Genomic DNA, 14,158 nt, shown 5'->3' with positions numbered 1-14,158 from the left:
AACACTACAGACTTCTGAGTGCACTCGGTCACCGAGCAGGCCCTTGGTGGGGAGGTGACATGATTCTGGAGGTTGGCCAGCTGATGGTTTGGGGCCCGTGAAGCCACCTGACTCGGGCTGGCTGTGGGCAGTGAGGTGGCTGCTACGCTGTTCGTCCTGCTCCCTGCCTGCCCTGGAACAGGAGGAGCATGGGCTTCTGCTCTCACTGAGATTGTAAGGGATAGATGGTACATCACAGACTGTCTTTAGGGACGATCATGATCTCTTCAGGAGAAGTATACATGGATCTGAGTCTGAAACCCTGCACCGGTTCCCCAGTCTGGGCCCGTGACCTGAGGCCACAGCTCACCATGTTTGGCCAGGCCTGGGCTCTCTGACCCAGGGCCCCTGGTCGCTGCTGCTGGCAGGGTGGAGGTTCTGAGCCTGCGCCAAGCCGGTCGGGCTGCATGGCGGCCTCAGTTTTCCTATGCGGCTGCTGCTTCCTGCAGCTGACCATGAGGAAGCAGGGAAGTTCTCCAAGAGCCAAAGTTCAGTGTCACTGGTGGCTGCATCCCAGGCTGCGGGAACGTCTGCCCGCAGAAGTGACGCCACGGTGGGGCCTCCACGGTGGCCGGTGACCACTGATGGAGGGCAAGGTGGAAGGACAAGACCCCTCCGCCCGCCACAGGGCGGAGTTGGGCAGTCACGTTCACAAGAGGCTAACAGTTGCGCTCACGCCCTGGCAGGCAGAGCTGCGGGGGGTTTCTGGAGGGCCTGCCCCCCGAGCTGGGAGTCCTGTCACGCCAGGCTGAGCGGGAAGGGGGGGCAGCTTTGCTGCCCGGGCAGGGTCTGAGGAGTGGCTGTGTGCGCCGATCTGTCCAATGAGGAGCGCCGTGCTCTCAGGACGGGCCTGGCGGCTCTGAGACTGACCAGTTTAATAGGTGGCATGCGACTGGCAGGGAAGGTGTGATCTCTGGGGCTGACCAGGTGGATGTGGTCATCACTCCAAGGCGTCGGGCCAGCTGCCATGGCCAGGTCAGGGACAGAGTGGCTGGGATCTGGGATTCTGCTGAGGTCAGAGGTCACCGCTCTGGGGCTCCACGTTGCGCGTCTCCCTGGGGTGACCACGGGACAGCTTAGGGAAGCGGGAAGCCACTTTGGGCCGGCTGTCCTTGTTCAGTGGCTCTCCAGGAGGGGCGATGTCGCTGTAAGACAGGAGAATCGGACAGTTAGGGGTGCACAGGCAGAGTAGGGGACGGCCACTACCCAGGTCCGCCCTGAGTGGGCTGCAGTTTGGAGAAAGGGGACACTGAGTGCCACGTCACCCAAGGGTCCAACCAAGCCAGCTATGTGTCTGAGCTGGCAGGCGAGGCCACATTCTGCATCCTGTTTTAGGGTCATGAAGGATACACCAACTAGGACTGTCTTCCTTGATCCTCTAAGAGGAGAAGCTTCTCTGGAGAACACGCATGCCAGGTCACAAAGGGCCGCAGCACACAGGAGAGGACCCCCCGCAGCCACCTTCAGTAAGCCCGCGGGCAGCAGCGTCCGAGGCTCTGAGGGCCACAGGAGGGGCACTGAGGTCAGTCCCAGACGCCTGCCCAGCGGGATGGCCTGCGCCCACTGCAGACAGGGACCCAGGCTGCCTTTGCTAACCACGTGGATGGGGGTTGATAGCGCAGAGCAGAGGAAGGACGTGCTCTGTCACAGACGTCCCTCCAGCACCTGGGAGCGCCCCGTCAGAGCCCGGCTGCAGACTTTGCCCTTCTCAGCTCTGCACCTGGGGCACGGGCATCTTCATCCATCTAATTCTGTGAGAAAGGGAAACCGCCCTGGCAGGGAGACGCAGATCGGGGACAGTTACGCCGAGGGGGTAGAGGGGGCTGGTGGGGGATCCCCCACCAGCTGACTTCTGAGCTAAGGTGTGAACTCAAGATGAGGGCGAACTTAGCCTCTGGTAGTGAGGCTCTGCGAGTGGCCGTGGTGCCTGAAGCAGGGGCAGGAGGGGTGTCATGGCAGCAGAGCTGTGGTGTGCACAGGCCAGTGTGACACAGACAGCAGGACTAGAGGAAGTTCTCGAATGTGCTACAGCCACGTGTGAGAACTAGAAAGCACACCAGATGGTGGAGGCAGGGTCTGGGAACAGCTGCTGTGCTGAGCCTCAGGTATGGCACTTCCACAGCAAGGACACTGGACTCTGAGGCCGAGAGTGGCCTCCTTTGTCACCAGACCCTGGGCTCCAATGTTGCTTCAAGGTTGTCTTGACTATGACTCTGAAAGCCCAAGAACAGGCCCATCCACTGTCCCTAGCCTCGCGTTCACAACCACAGCTGACCACCAGACCCCTCTGCGTGTCGGGCAGGCCACTAAAGTGGCTCCTGGGACTGCCCTGCCCAGAGCCCCAGCGCCTTCTGACTCGACCTCCTCCTGTGCAGTCCCTCAGCCCCATGTCCTCTGTGCCCTGCGGCAGCCCAGCGCTGGACTCCCGGGAGAGCTCGGGCCATGTCTGTAACCCAGACCTTCACACCACAGCCTCTGAGCCCCGGGGGCCTGCGCCTGCCATGGCGACCAGCAGTACCCTTCGCTTCCCTACCGCCTGGGTTTCTGCTGGCACTGGTGTGGCAGAGTACATCTGGTGCGACAGACGGGGTGGCCTGCAGAAGCTCTAAGTAGTGCCCTCCAAGCCCTGATTCCCAGCCAGCGCTGGCACCATGCAGCCTCTGCTCCACAGCAGGCACAGCTGGGGGCTGGGGCTCAACCTTCCAGATGAGAAGACGGGGTCAGAACCCCGGCTTACCTTGGCCAGGTGGCCCAGCTGCTAAACTGCAGCAGTGGCATGGGGACACAGGTGTTCAGGGCCCACGTGCTGTCCTGAAGCACCTGAGGGAAGCAGGACCCTGGTTTTGCATGAAGACGATTACTTGACTTGGCTACTCCTTGCCCACATCATCTCCTTCAGTCCCCACAAGCCACCTGCAGGGAGGCGGGAGCTACAGCTTATAGGACTGTCCCCCAGCAGGGCACAGCAGGTGGCTGAGCTGGTGTTCAGCTTCGCCCCCAGAATTTGCTCCAGTCTGATAAAGGCAGGGGCTCTTGAGAGAACCCAGGGGTGTTTGACCACTGAGCTGCATCCCCAGTGCTCCCCCGGCCTCTGGTATTTTAGTTACAGACAGGGTCTCACTGAGTTGCTCAGGGCCTTGCTAAGTTGCTGAGGCTGGCCTTGAACTCGTGATCCTCCTGTCTCAGGCTCCCGAGCCGCTGGGCTTACAGGCGTGTGCCAGCACACCCAGCCTTCACCTGGGGAACTTCTAAAGACTCTGATGCTCAGTCCAAGCTCCAGCGATCCCTGCCTGTGTCCTTCAGGGACACGCTGCACATTGAAAGACCAGGCATGGGAGTGATTCCATTTTTCTGAGGTTAGAGGTGGTTTTTTGGTGGGCTGGCAAATGGGCCAAACATCTGACCATGTCGGGACTTCGAGAAATGATCTTGAACTGTCCTTGGAAGACATGAGGGTGGCAGGTGTGAGCCACGGGCATGGCACCAAGGGTCCAGAAGTGTCCTGGCAGCTGCCAAGCCTCACCCGAGGAGAGAGGCTCACCACCGAAGCACGCTCTGCTCTCCTCCCCTCTGCACCAGCTCGGCCAGGCGACGAAGAGAGCGGGAGCCCGGCAGGGGCTGAGCCACCCGCCTCTGCCGCCCAGCTGAAACAGTACCGTTTCAAGACTGCTGGCCAGTCTGGGCGCGTCCTCGGGTTTCCTCCCAGAAAAGGTCTATTAGGAGATGACCACTCAGGTAGAGGTAGTTCCCCCGAAAGAGTCGGCTCCGTCCCCCTGCCCAGGGGAGAGGCTTGGAACAGACCCTCCCCCACCGCCTGGTCCCCCTCTTCAGCTGCTGCACCCCTCTGGAAACAGGCTGTGCTACCTGTTCCCGAAAATAATGAAGCAAAGTGCAAAGCAACCGAGAAGTCTCCCGTCCATCCCGCAAGAGGCGGGTCATCACTTTTAAAAGAATCTTTCTAGAGCCAGGGAGTGCACGCAGCGTGGATGGACACGGACATACATATGCATACATGTACATGCATACACGTATGTGTACACTTGTATATGTACACGTGTGTGTGTGTGTGTGTACACGCACATCTATATCTCGTTCGCCCTTTCTAAAGGCAGGGATGCATCCTCTGCTGGGTCTGCGTCTCCCTCCTGTGACGCAGCATGGAGAGCTGTGTCAGCCCCGAGGTCGGCCACGTCATCCTGGTGTGAGGGCGGGCAAACTTCTGTCATAAAGGGTCAGAGGTAAGTGTTTAATGCTTGAGGACTGTCTGGTCCCGTTGCACCCCCCACCTCTGCCCTGCGGTGGGAGAGGAGCTGCACCCAGTTAACAGGCGGAAAGCGGGCCCTGGCCCTGGCCCTGGCCTCTCTTCTGCCTAAACCCCTGGGCATTAATCACAGCCGTGAGGCCTGCTGCCCCGAGCACGGGCTTCTCCTTCACAGGGCCTGGCTGTGCCTGGAAGCTGCACACCTGCTTGTCACCCCCAGGTCCCAGGCTAAAGGCTGGACAGAACTTGCTTGGTGACTCTTGGCCCAAGGGGCATCTGGGACATTAGCAGGCCAGGTGCCAGACTTCCCTAAGTGGTTTAGGCAGCGCTGTTCTCATTCATTTCTAGTGACCGGTGGAGCGGACGTGGCGTCCCTCCCTCACCCGGGGTGGCTGATGCTGGCCTGAGGAAGGGTGCTGAGGGAACGGTCAGGACTCTGCTATGTCCCCAGGAACTACCCCGGTCAGCACGAAGCCACCGCCAAGCCCACTAGCTCCTGGAGAGCAGGGGCCTGCCTTATGCCTGGTTGCCGCCCGAGTGGGTGCCGCAGCTCGGGGTCCACGCCCGGGACCCTGCGGGGGCTCCTGTCTCCCCCAGGGCGAGGCTTTCACAGTGGGTGGGGGGGCCCCCACTGCTGCAGGTCTCAGCCTGGACCATCTCGGGTTCCTGCTGAGTTGAGCCCAAAGGGGCCCTAGTAGCTCCTTCCTTTGGGCTTGGGTAGAGTACGCTGGGGGCTTTAGGGAGGGCCACCAACGGCACTAGCCACGGGGCCTCCAGCCACCCAGTCCAGAAGAAATGCAAACGACAGCTGCATGGCCTCAGAGGGTGGCCTTGGAACATGTGGACTTCCAAGGAGGACTAAGGGCAACAGGCAGGGGACGGGCAGGCTGGGTTCCCCAGTGCTGCTGTGCACAAGTCACCAGGAGCCTTAAACCATGGCTGCGTCCTCTACCAATGCTGGAGGTCACAGGCCCAACATGGGCCTCATGGTGCCGAAATCGGGGTGACCACTGGGAGGCAGACCCCAGACACAACTCCCCAAGGACAGGTGGCAGTTGAGACTGCGGGACAGCCAGCCCCCTTCCCATGTGGCACAGCAGGGTCCATGCCCAGGTGCCAGGTGAGGTGGAAGGTGTCCTCTGCAGGAGGGCTTGAACCCTCCCCGTCAGCTGGTGGGGTTGCAGGACGTCAACCCCACCTCGGGCCACAGAGACTGTGTCCAGGGTCCTGACTGAGGTGAGGACAAGAGGCAGAGCAGAGTGTGGGGAGGGGCCGATGAGTACCTGGCCCTCGTTTCCCACCGCGACCTGCTGCTGGGGCCTCCCCCAGGGCTCCTGGAGGTGACCTGAGGGCCAGTGGTCCCCCAAGCTTTCCAGCATAGTTCCCCTCTGCCCCAGCTACCACCCCAGGGGTCCACGCCATTGGGCTGTGGCTTCTCTTTTCCTGCCAGGGTCGCCTGGGACATAGTGGCCATGGCAGTGCAGGTGCCAACTGCAAAGGTGCCTCTTCCTCAGGGGCAACATGAAACGGGAGGGAGGGAGCGCTACCGTCTGCTCGCCCCTCGCCTGGGTCGCTCGAGCCTGTGGTCCACAGGCTACCGGGGCGGGATGTCCGTTTCTCTCCTTCCCAAGACACAACGTGGCTGTTGTGGAGGCGTGACATTTAGGCGCGAACCCAGGTGAGCGTTTTTCTGGATTGCTGCCGCGTAAACACGCGTTGTACAACGGGCCCGGCTCCCACATCCACGTTTTGGCTTCTTTAATTCCTGTAACGCAGACAGGCAGAAGCCCTCTGCCCGAGAGGCGGCAAGTTGCTTGCTCAGCCTCAGGAAGGACGCTGGACTCGTCTGCAGACTTTCTGGGTCTGAAGGCTCTGCTAGGTGAACTTGGGCAAGGACGCTGAGTTACTCTCCACCAACTGGGACACCATCCATCCAGGACTGGGGTGGGACGGAGAGGGGAAAGCTGGAGTCTGGAGCGTTGGGCCCACTGGAGAGCCATGACCAGGAACCAAGAGGATGGGTCCAGCTGCCTGGCTTGGAGCCCTGGCTATACCACCTGTCACCGCCCGTGAGTCCAGCTGCACCCCAGGTTCCTTGTGACCTGAATGGGGTAATGACAGTGACCACCCTCCGGGGACTTGTGAGGACCTGAGCTTGAGTAAGGACAGCAGCCAGCCCTTACTGGGACAGTAATGCCCCACCGTGGGCACCGCTCTGACCTGCAGAGGTGACCAACAGAGCTGCCTCCCGTGTACCAGCCTGGGTTGCTTCCAAGGTCAGGTGCAAGAAGCAGACCACAGTCTAGGGGACCTTCCGCCTCCCTCAGTGCCACTGAGGGCCATGAAGAGGAGTCCATAGCTCGTCTCCCACGGCCATGGGGCCTTCCAGTGAATGACAGCTGCCTTTATCACCACCAAGGGCATTTTACAAGAGTCGCCACTCGGCTCCATCCTCTAGCCCAACCCCGAAAACCCAGGATGGCTCCTGGGGCCGAGACCAGTTGAAGGCCCTGCTTCCTCCATGGTGACACCTCGAGGACACGGACTTGGTGCCAAGATCCACACTTGAACTTGGTAGCACCTTAGAAATGCCCCCTCATTGGGGCTGAGCTGAAGCTATGGACTCAAGGAACCTGCCAATCAGCTAGCAGGTGCCCAGATTTCTGCTCACCTGAGAAAGAAGCCGAACTTCCTTTCGTTCACTGCAAAACCCACACCTGCTCAAGTGACGGCTCCAGAGCAATCGCCACCATGCTGCCGCCCCTCAGAGGTGAGGGGCGCGAGTTAGCAAAGGTGCCTGGCTGCTTGGCTGAAGGCCCGCCTTTCCTCTGCCCCGCTGGCGAGCCTCCCTCCGGCCTGGGCTCAGCCCTCTGGGGTCTTGCTCTCCATGGCTGCTGCTGGCTACTCTCAGGATAGGGTCTTTGCCTTTTGAGCCTTTAAGGTATAACAGTGTGGCCCGAGAGAGCCCCGGTGGGTGGGGACCCGACGGTATGTGCAGCGCAGGGTTCACAGGGCAAAGGTGCCGTACTGAAGGCCAGGATGCTGGGTGGCCTGGGCTGTCCTGCACGCTTGGCACTGCCTGGCTCCAGATCTATATGCAGCACTTGCTGGAGGCCAACCCAGCGGCCATGGGGCACAGAAACGCCTATGCATGGGCCACCCCCCCCATGGATGCCAGCATGGCAGGACAGCCAGGCCTCAGCGGGCAAGGATGGCCCACGGCCCCACACCAGGGCGAGTATGTGACTGGGCTCGAGCCTGGGGCCCCTGCTCCGGATGCAGCCTTTCCCCGTTGGCACTGGGAGGCCTGTGCTGAGCGCCTTCCAGGGTGAAGGGCCTCACGTCGCTGCCTGCGGCACTGTTTGCAAATGGAGTCTTCTGCCAGCTCCCAGGTCCTCCCGTGCTGGTTCCTCTCCAACTACCAACCTGCACAGGGTGAGGGTGGCAGGGCCCCCTCCTGCCTCAGGCCCAGATGCCCACCCCAGGCTTGTGGCTCACTGTTCCTCTGCGTGGACAGGGCCTTTGGTCACAAGCCCAGCCTGTCCTCTGTCCTAAACTCTGGGCTCCAAGATGCAATGCCACTCAAGGTCTCTGGAAGCCTGATGCGCATCTCCAAGTCCTCACGCCAAGCTGGGGGCACGTCCCTGGCTCTCCTCACATCCCCCTGGAGCAGATCTGTCGGCTCTGCCTTCAGAACACAGCAGCCAGCAGGGCCGGGCCGGGCCCAGCCCTCCTTCAGTATTTCATTCTCCTCCTCTCAGCTCCCACGGCACAGAGCCGAGTCCCCACCGTGACCACAGGCTGCCCGTGATGTGCGGGTCCTCCCCAGCCTGGCTTCCCCGCTATCAAGCAGCGTGAGCACTCACCCCAGGGCCTTGGCACGGTCTCTGTGCAGTTTCAAACTGTCCCTAGCCTTCTCCAGCCACCATCAAGGGCTCCGGGTCCCGATTTTTCTCCACAGTAACTACCACCTGACACAAGTTCTCCGGGCCACGTCCTGTCTCCCCCACCCGCCTGTCCATGCTCTTGACCTCACTGTATCTAAAATGGAGCAGCGCACGCAGCAGGGGTGTGGTAAGCACGGCGGGTGGGCAGCAGGCCTCAGGCCGTCCTCCCTGCCCAGGCTGAAGCCTCCAGGCTTGTTCCCAGAGAAACGAACGAGCCTGGTCTTGGCTTTGACTGACTTTGATCCTTATTCTCACATATTTTGAAAGCTCATCCTAATCTCTCCTATGTAAAATCTCCTCTGATAAACATACTTGCATGGAGGTAGCTACTTAAATGTCTGTAATTTTCTCATGTTTTGTTAATTTTCTAATCAAAACAACACTTTTAATCACAGCATTTCTAAATGTTTTAGGAACTTTCTCCCTCTGCCTAGTAACTGTTGATAATTCTCCATCGATCACTCCAGGCCTTCCCCCGTGTTATGCTTCTTGGGTCGAACAAATTCCCTGGTGTCAGTTTCATGTGAGCTGCATCCACCTTGTCCCCGCCCATGCTTCATATCAATGTGAGGGTCGGAGGGAAGGAGAACCTGTCCAAAGTCCCACCGCTCAGCACAGCCTGGGGCCTTGAACCCAGGGTTGCCCCACACTTTCTGCGCACAGAGGTTGTTGGGGTCTTGGCATCTGGCTACTCCTATGGGTCCCACCAGAGAACACAGCTGCCCGGAGTGGTCAGAGTGACAAACACCCCAACGTGCTGGGGCTCAACTGGCCCAGGGTCTGAGGATGAAAGCAAAGGTTGCAGTGACTCGGGAAAGGGCCACACCTGGGCAGCTGCTGGAAGCTGGAGAAGGCTCCAGAAGGAACCAGCCCAGCCCCCATCTTGTCTTCAGTCCCGGGAGGCTGAGTGTGGGCTTGCAGCCTGCAGAACTACAGAGGGTAAATTCGCGTGGTTTCAGCCACTAAGCGTGAGATAGCTTGACACGATGGCAGCAGAGCCATGGTCTGAGGAGGCGGGGCAGGGCACCGGGGCTCGCTCCTGCCCGCCCCACAGCTGTGCTGCACACCCACGGGCTCCCTCCTGCTGCCACCTAGGACCAGCGCCTGGTCAGTGGGGTTGTGTGGATGACCCGTCACTCACTCACCTGCTACCGAAGGACTCGTTATTACTGCAGCCAGAGCCAACCCAGCAAGAGCTCCCCAGGGGCCTGCTGTTTAGCACTTCAGGCAAGTTTGACAGATGAGGAGACGGAGGCATACCCTGCGAAGGATCTGACCTGAGGCCACAAGGACAGTAAATGGCAGGGCTCGAGTCAAGCCCGGCCTGCAGCCCTCCCCTCGCCGATCATGCCAAATAAGCCCGTCCCATCACGACAGCAGGCTTGCTTCCTGTTCCCACAGCAATCTCGCAACCTGCCTTCCAGACGCGCTGGTGGGGACAGAGCCACAGCTCTGCCATGGCGGGCTCTCTTGGTGACCCAGAGACGTTCGCACAGGGACTCTGCTCTTACGCAGCAGCCCGCCTCTGGCCAGCAGATGGTTCACAGGTCAGTGGCCTGAGGCCAAACGCCCTTCTTTCTGGACCAGTTAGAAATTCCCAGGCATGACGGACACAGGAGGGGCCACAGCTCGTGAGCACTTGGTTGGGAATGGGCTGGGTAGGCCTGGGTGCTGGTCATCTAGGCCCACGTTCCCCACCTGGGCCAAAGCCCTCTCGAGTTCCTCAACCCCACGTTCTAGTCCTTTCTGCAGCTTGTGAGGGTGCGACGGACAGGACCGTGGGCAGCACCAACCAGCACTCCAGAGCGGATCATGCTGTGAGGCCACAGCAGGGGCTTTAGAGCCAGAGGTGGCAAGCCACCCAGAAAGCCTCCCTAGAGCCGTGGTAGGTCAGGTGGGGGTCAGGGCACAGAAGACCACACCTCAGCTCCCAAACGGACTGCCACCGTTAAGGTGGCCCAGAGCACCTGCTGTGTGCTGACTTGGTGACAGTGAGTGGCTTCTGACCCACGTCAACCCTGCTACACCCCTGGGTACCACAGCCCTGCGGCCTTGGGCTCTTCTCTATCTCTGGTCTGGTGGTGGAGGCCTGGGGAGCAGCGCTGCTCTTAAACATCCACCGAGCCAGCGGCCATGGCTCTGGCAGGGCTCTGGCCACGGTCCCCGGTGCAGAGAGCTGCCCACAGAGGACACCGCCCTGGCGAAGCGAGGGCGACAGCCTGTGGCCTCGGCCGCTCCAGGATCTGCTGGGTTCAGAGGGAAGCCCTTGTTGCCGGGGCAGCCAGCGTTCCCTTTGCTGTCTGGCTGCCTTGCTGGCGCTGTCCCCACGAGGGTGACAGGGATGCCATCAGCTGTGCCACGCCACCTGCTCCGTGGGTCCTGAGCCAACGTGGTGGCAGAGGACAGCTTGCTCTACCCGGTGCTCTGGGGCTGGGTGTCGAGCTGGCCTCTTCCCTCGCCGTGGCCTCTGGGTAAGACGCTCGGGCTCCCTCTGCTCTGGCGCTGCCCTGCTGTCCTCCAGCTGAGGAGGATGATGCCCTCCTGTGCCACCACGATCCTGGATATCCAAGAGGCGAGAGGACGGGCTCACGATGCCTGCACAAATGACGAGGCGCAGCGCTCTTCGCCAGCAGGGCGAGGAGTCCACCCGTGGAGTCTCCCGAGGTGGCTGAGGGAGGGCGGCCTGGGATACAGCCTCCTGAGGGCCAGCCTCACCAGGGCAGAGCAGGGCGGAGCCGGCACGTGGTGGGGTTTCTGCAGTGCTGGGCAGGAAGCCTGCCCCAGGCCATGGGTGGGGGCGACGGCCCCGTCCTCAGCCAGCTCTCTGCAGGTTCAGGTCTTCCCCCGAGGTCACCAGTCCAGTTCCCCAGAAAGTCTGCCCCCGGCTTCCCTGCGTGGAAGAGGCCACATGTGCTGCTTCCTACTCCCGAGGTGCGGTTCTCACAGCCTGGGGTTCACGTGCTCACGTGACCCTCACAGCTATCCTGAGAGGTGCTGCTGCCGTCCCCACACTGCAGATGGAGACACTGAGGCACGCAGCAGCTGGCGGCAGGCTGGGGCACAGCCCCGTCACGCAGCAAGTGCTCTGCAGATTCCCACCAAATGACGAACCCAGCACATGCTGCCTTCCAAGAGGTCGTTCTGGGGCAGGGTCCAAGCCTCGTCTGTCTGCAACACCTGCCAGCCCAGCGGTCTCGAGCTAGAGGCTTAAGAAACCCAACTGGAAGATGGAGGTGGCCTCCCACCTCAGACACCAGCAGCTGGCCTCCGGGTGTCTGCCCGGCCCGCAGGATGTTGGGCGTGTACTGAGCTCTCGGCAGACCCAAGCCCAGTCCTCGGGCAGCTGCAGGGTGCAACCACTCACGCGGCACCTCCTCACCTGGTCAGGACGGCATTGCTTCCTGCCTGGACCTCGGAAAGCCTCGGGCTCGCCCGCCTCAACTCCGTTCTCCCAGAACATCCGGAGTGAAGGTTTTTAAACGGCGACCATCATGTCACGCCCCTGTGCCAAACCCTCCATGGCTTCCCACCCATCTAGAATAAGTCCTGCAGTCCCTGCTCTAGTCTCTGAGGCCCTGTACAATCTCTCCCAGTGACCTCTAGTCTCACTTCTCTCCTCTGGGTACTGGCTGTGTAGGTTCTGACATACCTGGCGTGGGCCTGCCTCAGGGCCTTTGCACTTATTGCCCCTCTATCGGAACAGCCTTTTAGAAATCTGACACCGTCCCTCAGGGAGGCCCTCCCTGGGCATAGGATGGGAAAACCCACCTACGTGGCTGCCCCGCCTCTCATGCACATTAATCTTCTCCAAAGACCTTCTGGTAGGCAGGGTCCTACGTGCCTATGCCTGTCCATTTTCCCCTTCCCTGCGTTGCTGTTGTGCCTGCTCCATCCCCAGGGCTTGTTGAGGGTTAGCAAGTGCTTGGTGAATGTGAACGAAGGGACGATGAAGGAGCAGGTTGCTGAATTCCGGCCTCTCTGGGGCTCATCTGTGTCCAGGCAGCGGGGTCTCGAGTCCTTCCTGCTGCCTCTGGAATCCCGTGACCCCCACCATCGCCCGCCCTGTGGAGATGGACTCCAACCCTCGCCAGGCAGACGGGGGGACGGGAAGAGGAGCATAACCGCTGTGTTTGGGGTTGCCTGGCCTGGGGGGCTACCTGAGGATTAGAGAAGAACAGCTGTCCCCGTATCACTTTCAAAAAGTGAGTCATGTGATCTCTGTGGCAGGAACCTTTGGAGCCAGGAGGCCTGCACTGTGCTGTGTCCCTCAAAAGCCAGGCCAGGTGGCCTGAGGTGACCGAGTGGCTCGTTCCATGTCTTCAGACAACAGGCTGGAGTCCCTCAAAGGAGAGGCCTCTGAGCAATGAGCTTTCCTGCAGGAACAGCCTGGCCCCCAGAGGACAGAGCTGTCATGGGGTCCAGGCTGACCCTGAGCCTCTGGAAGAGGCGGGACATGCTGTCCCTCCTGGGGGATCCTGGGTTGGCAAGGGGGGAAAAGGCTGCCTCTCTGAATGATCAGCATTACAACAGCTCTTTAATGAGCACCTACTACGTACTCATCCCCAAATCTCAGGATCCCTGTGGTATGATCTTAGGCAAGTCACCAAAATTTCCTGAGAGGCCAGTTTTTACCTGTAAAGGTATATGGGTGGATGGACAGCTAGACAGTAACGCCTGCCAGGTTTCTGTAAGGACTTCCTCCTCTTCCTCCTCGGGATTCCTTCCCACCCACAGCAGCCCTGAGCTGAGCGCTCTTACACGGAAGATCTCATCTCGTACCTTGGCAACCTACTCATGTGGGCACAGACCCTGGCTCCCCCTCGGTGGCAGAGCTGGGAACTATGACTGACTCCAAACCTCTGTGCTCTCTAGTTCTGCCTTTGGGGCCGTGCGGCTGGTGGGAATCAGTGTGGCAGGCCGAGGGAGGGGACAGGCTGGAGCAGAGGTCAGACCGGGGCCCGCTCTTCCCACAGAAAGTCATTCACGCCTGTTTCCCAACTGTCCACACCAGATGGCCGGCTCATTCCAGACATTGAGCGGCACCTGCACTCCTTCCCAGCAGCAGGGCGGTGCCGAGCACCGTGCCCCCAAGGCTCTGGGCAATCCACAAAAGCACGGGAGGCGGAGATTTCTGGGCAGGACATCACTCCTGTTCGCAGAGATTTCCAAGGCCAAAGGTCTCAACTTAGGCTCAGCTCGGGGCGTTTTGTCCCTGAGCCGAACTTAACCTGTTCACTGCGGGAACAGTTCACGTGTTAGCAAGAAACAGACAAGAACTTTGTGTGTGGCAGCAGTGCCGAGGCGGAAGTCCTGGATGGCACTCCTGCCGAGACTCCAAGCGGGAACTTTGTGCCAGGACCTACTCTGCCTTCCACCCAACTTCCTCTCCCCTCGCGGAGCAGGGTGGCTTCCCAGGGATGAATGACTCTGCAGACACTCATTTTAATAATACGCCAAGTGACAGCATGCAAATCACTGATGCCATCGCCCCCTTGCAGCCAGTTCTCAGGGTGACTTTCTGGAGTTCAGGCCCCTTCGTGAATGGCACCTGACCTTCCCCTTGGGATGGGCTGACATATGCACGTTTTGCAGGGTCTGCCTCTCCTCAACCCCAGCACAGAACACCACCAAAGTGGGGGTCTCAACAGAAGAGGGAGCTGGGGGGGCTGCCACTCCACTTTGGGAGGTAGACTCTGGGACCCTCCTGGGCCACCCTGATGGAGTCCAGGATGGAAAAGACATGGCCCACTTCCCACCGTCTTACTTTCTAACCCAGTGGTGCTGGTATTGACAAGGTAGGCAACAGGAGGCCCAGAGATTGGGGGAACGGTCAACCTGTCGATTCAACTGATGTGTGCAGATGGCAGATTGTTTAAATAAAAGTCATGCTGCCCCATGCAGAACAGTGCGA

At 60.4% G+C, this 14,158-nt stretch overlaps 1 protein-coding gene across 3 annotated transcripts in view; it reads right to left on the bottom strand.

Annotated features, from left to right (window-relative positions):
* Positions 1 to 835: 835 nt before the first annotated feature.
* SNX29 (sorting nexin 29) overlaps positions 836 to 14,158 on the bottom strand; it is a 389,392-nt gene continuing 376,069 nt past the window's right edge. For all 3 annotated transcript variants that reach the window (XM_079121408.1, XM_079121413.1, XM_079121410.1), the window contains one exon: positions 836 to 1,184. In XM_079121408.1, the coding sequence (XP_078977534.1) occupies positions 1,055 to 1,184 (130 nt within the window). In that variant the 3' untranslated portion in view covers positions 836 to 1,054. The remainder of the gene's footprint in view (positions 1,185 to 14,158) is intronic.

Source organism: Sciurus vulgaris (genome assembly GCF_902686455.1).
Source record: "Sciurus vulgaris genome assembly, chromosome: 18".
NCBI lineage: Eukaryota > Metazoa > Chordata > Mammalia > Rodentia > Sciuridae > Sciurus > Sciurus vulgaris.
The sequence above is the reverse complement of the archived record's forward strand: the minus strand, read 5'-3'. Positions and strand labels throughout refer to the sequence as shown.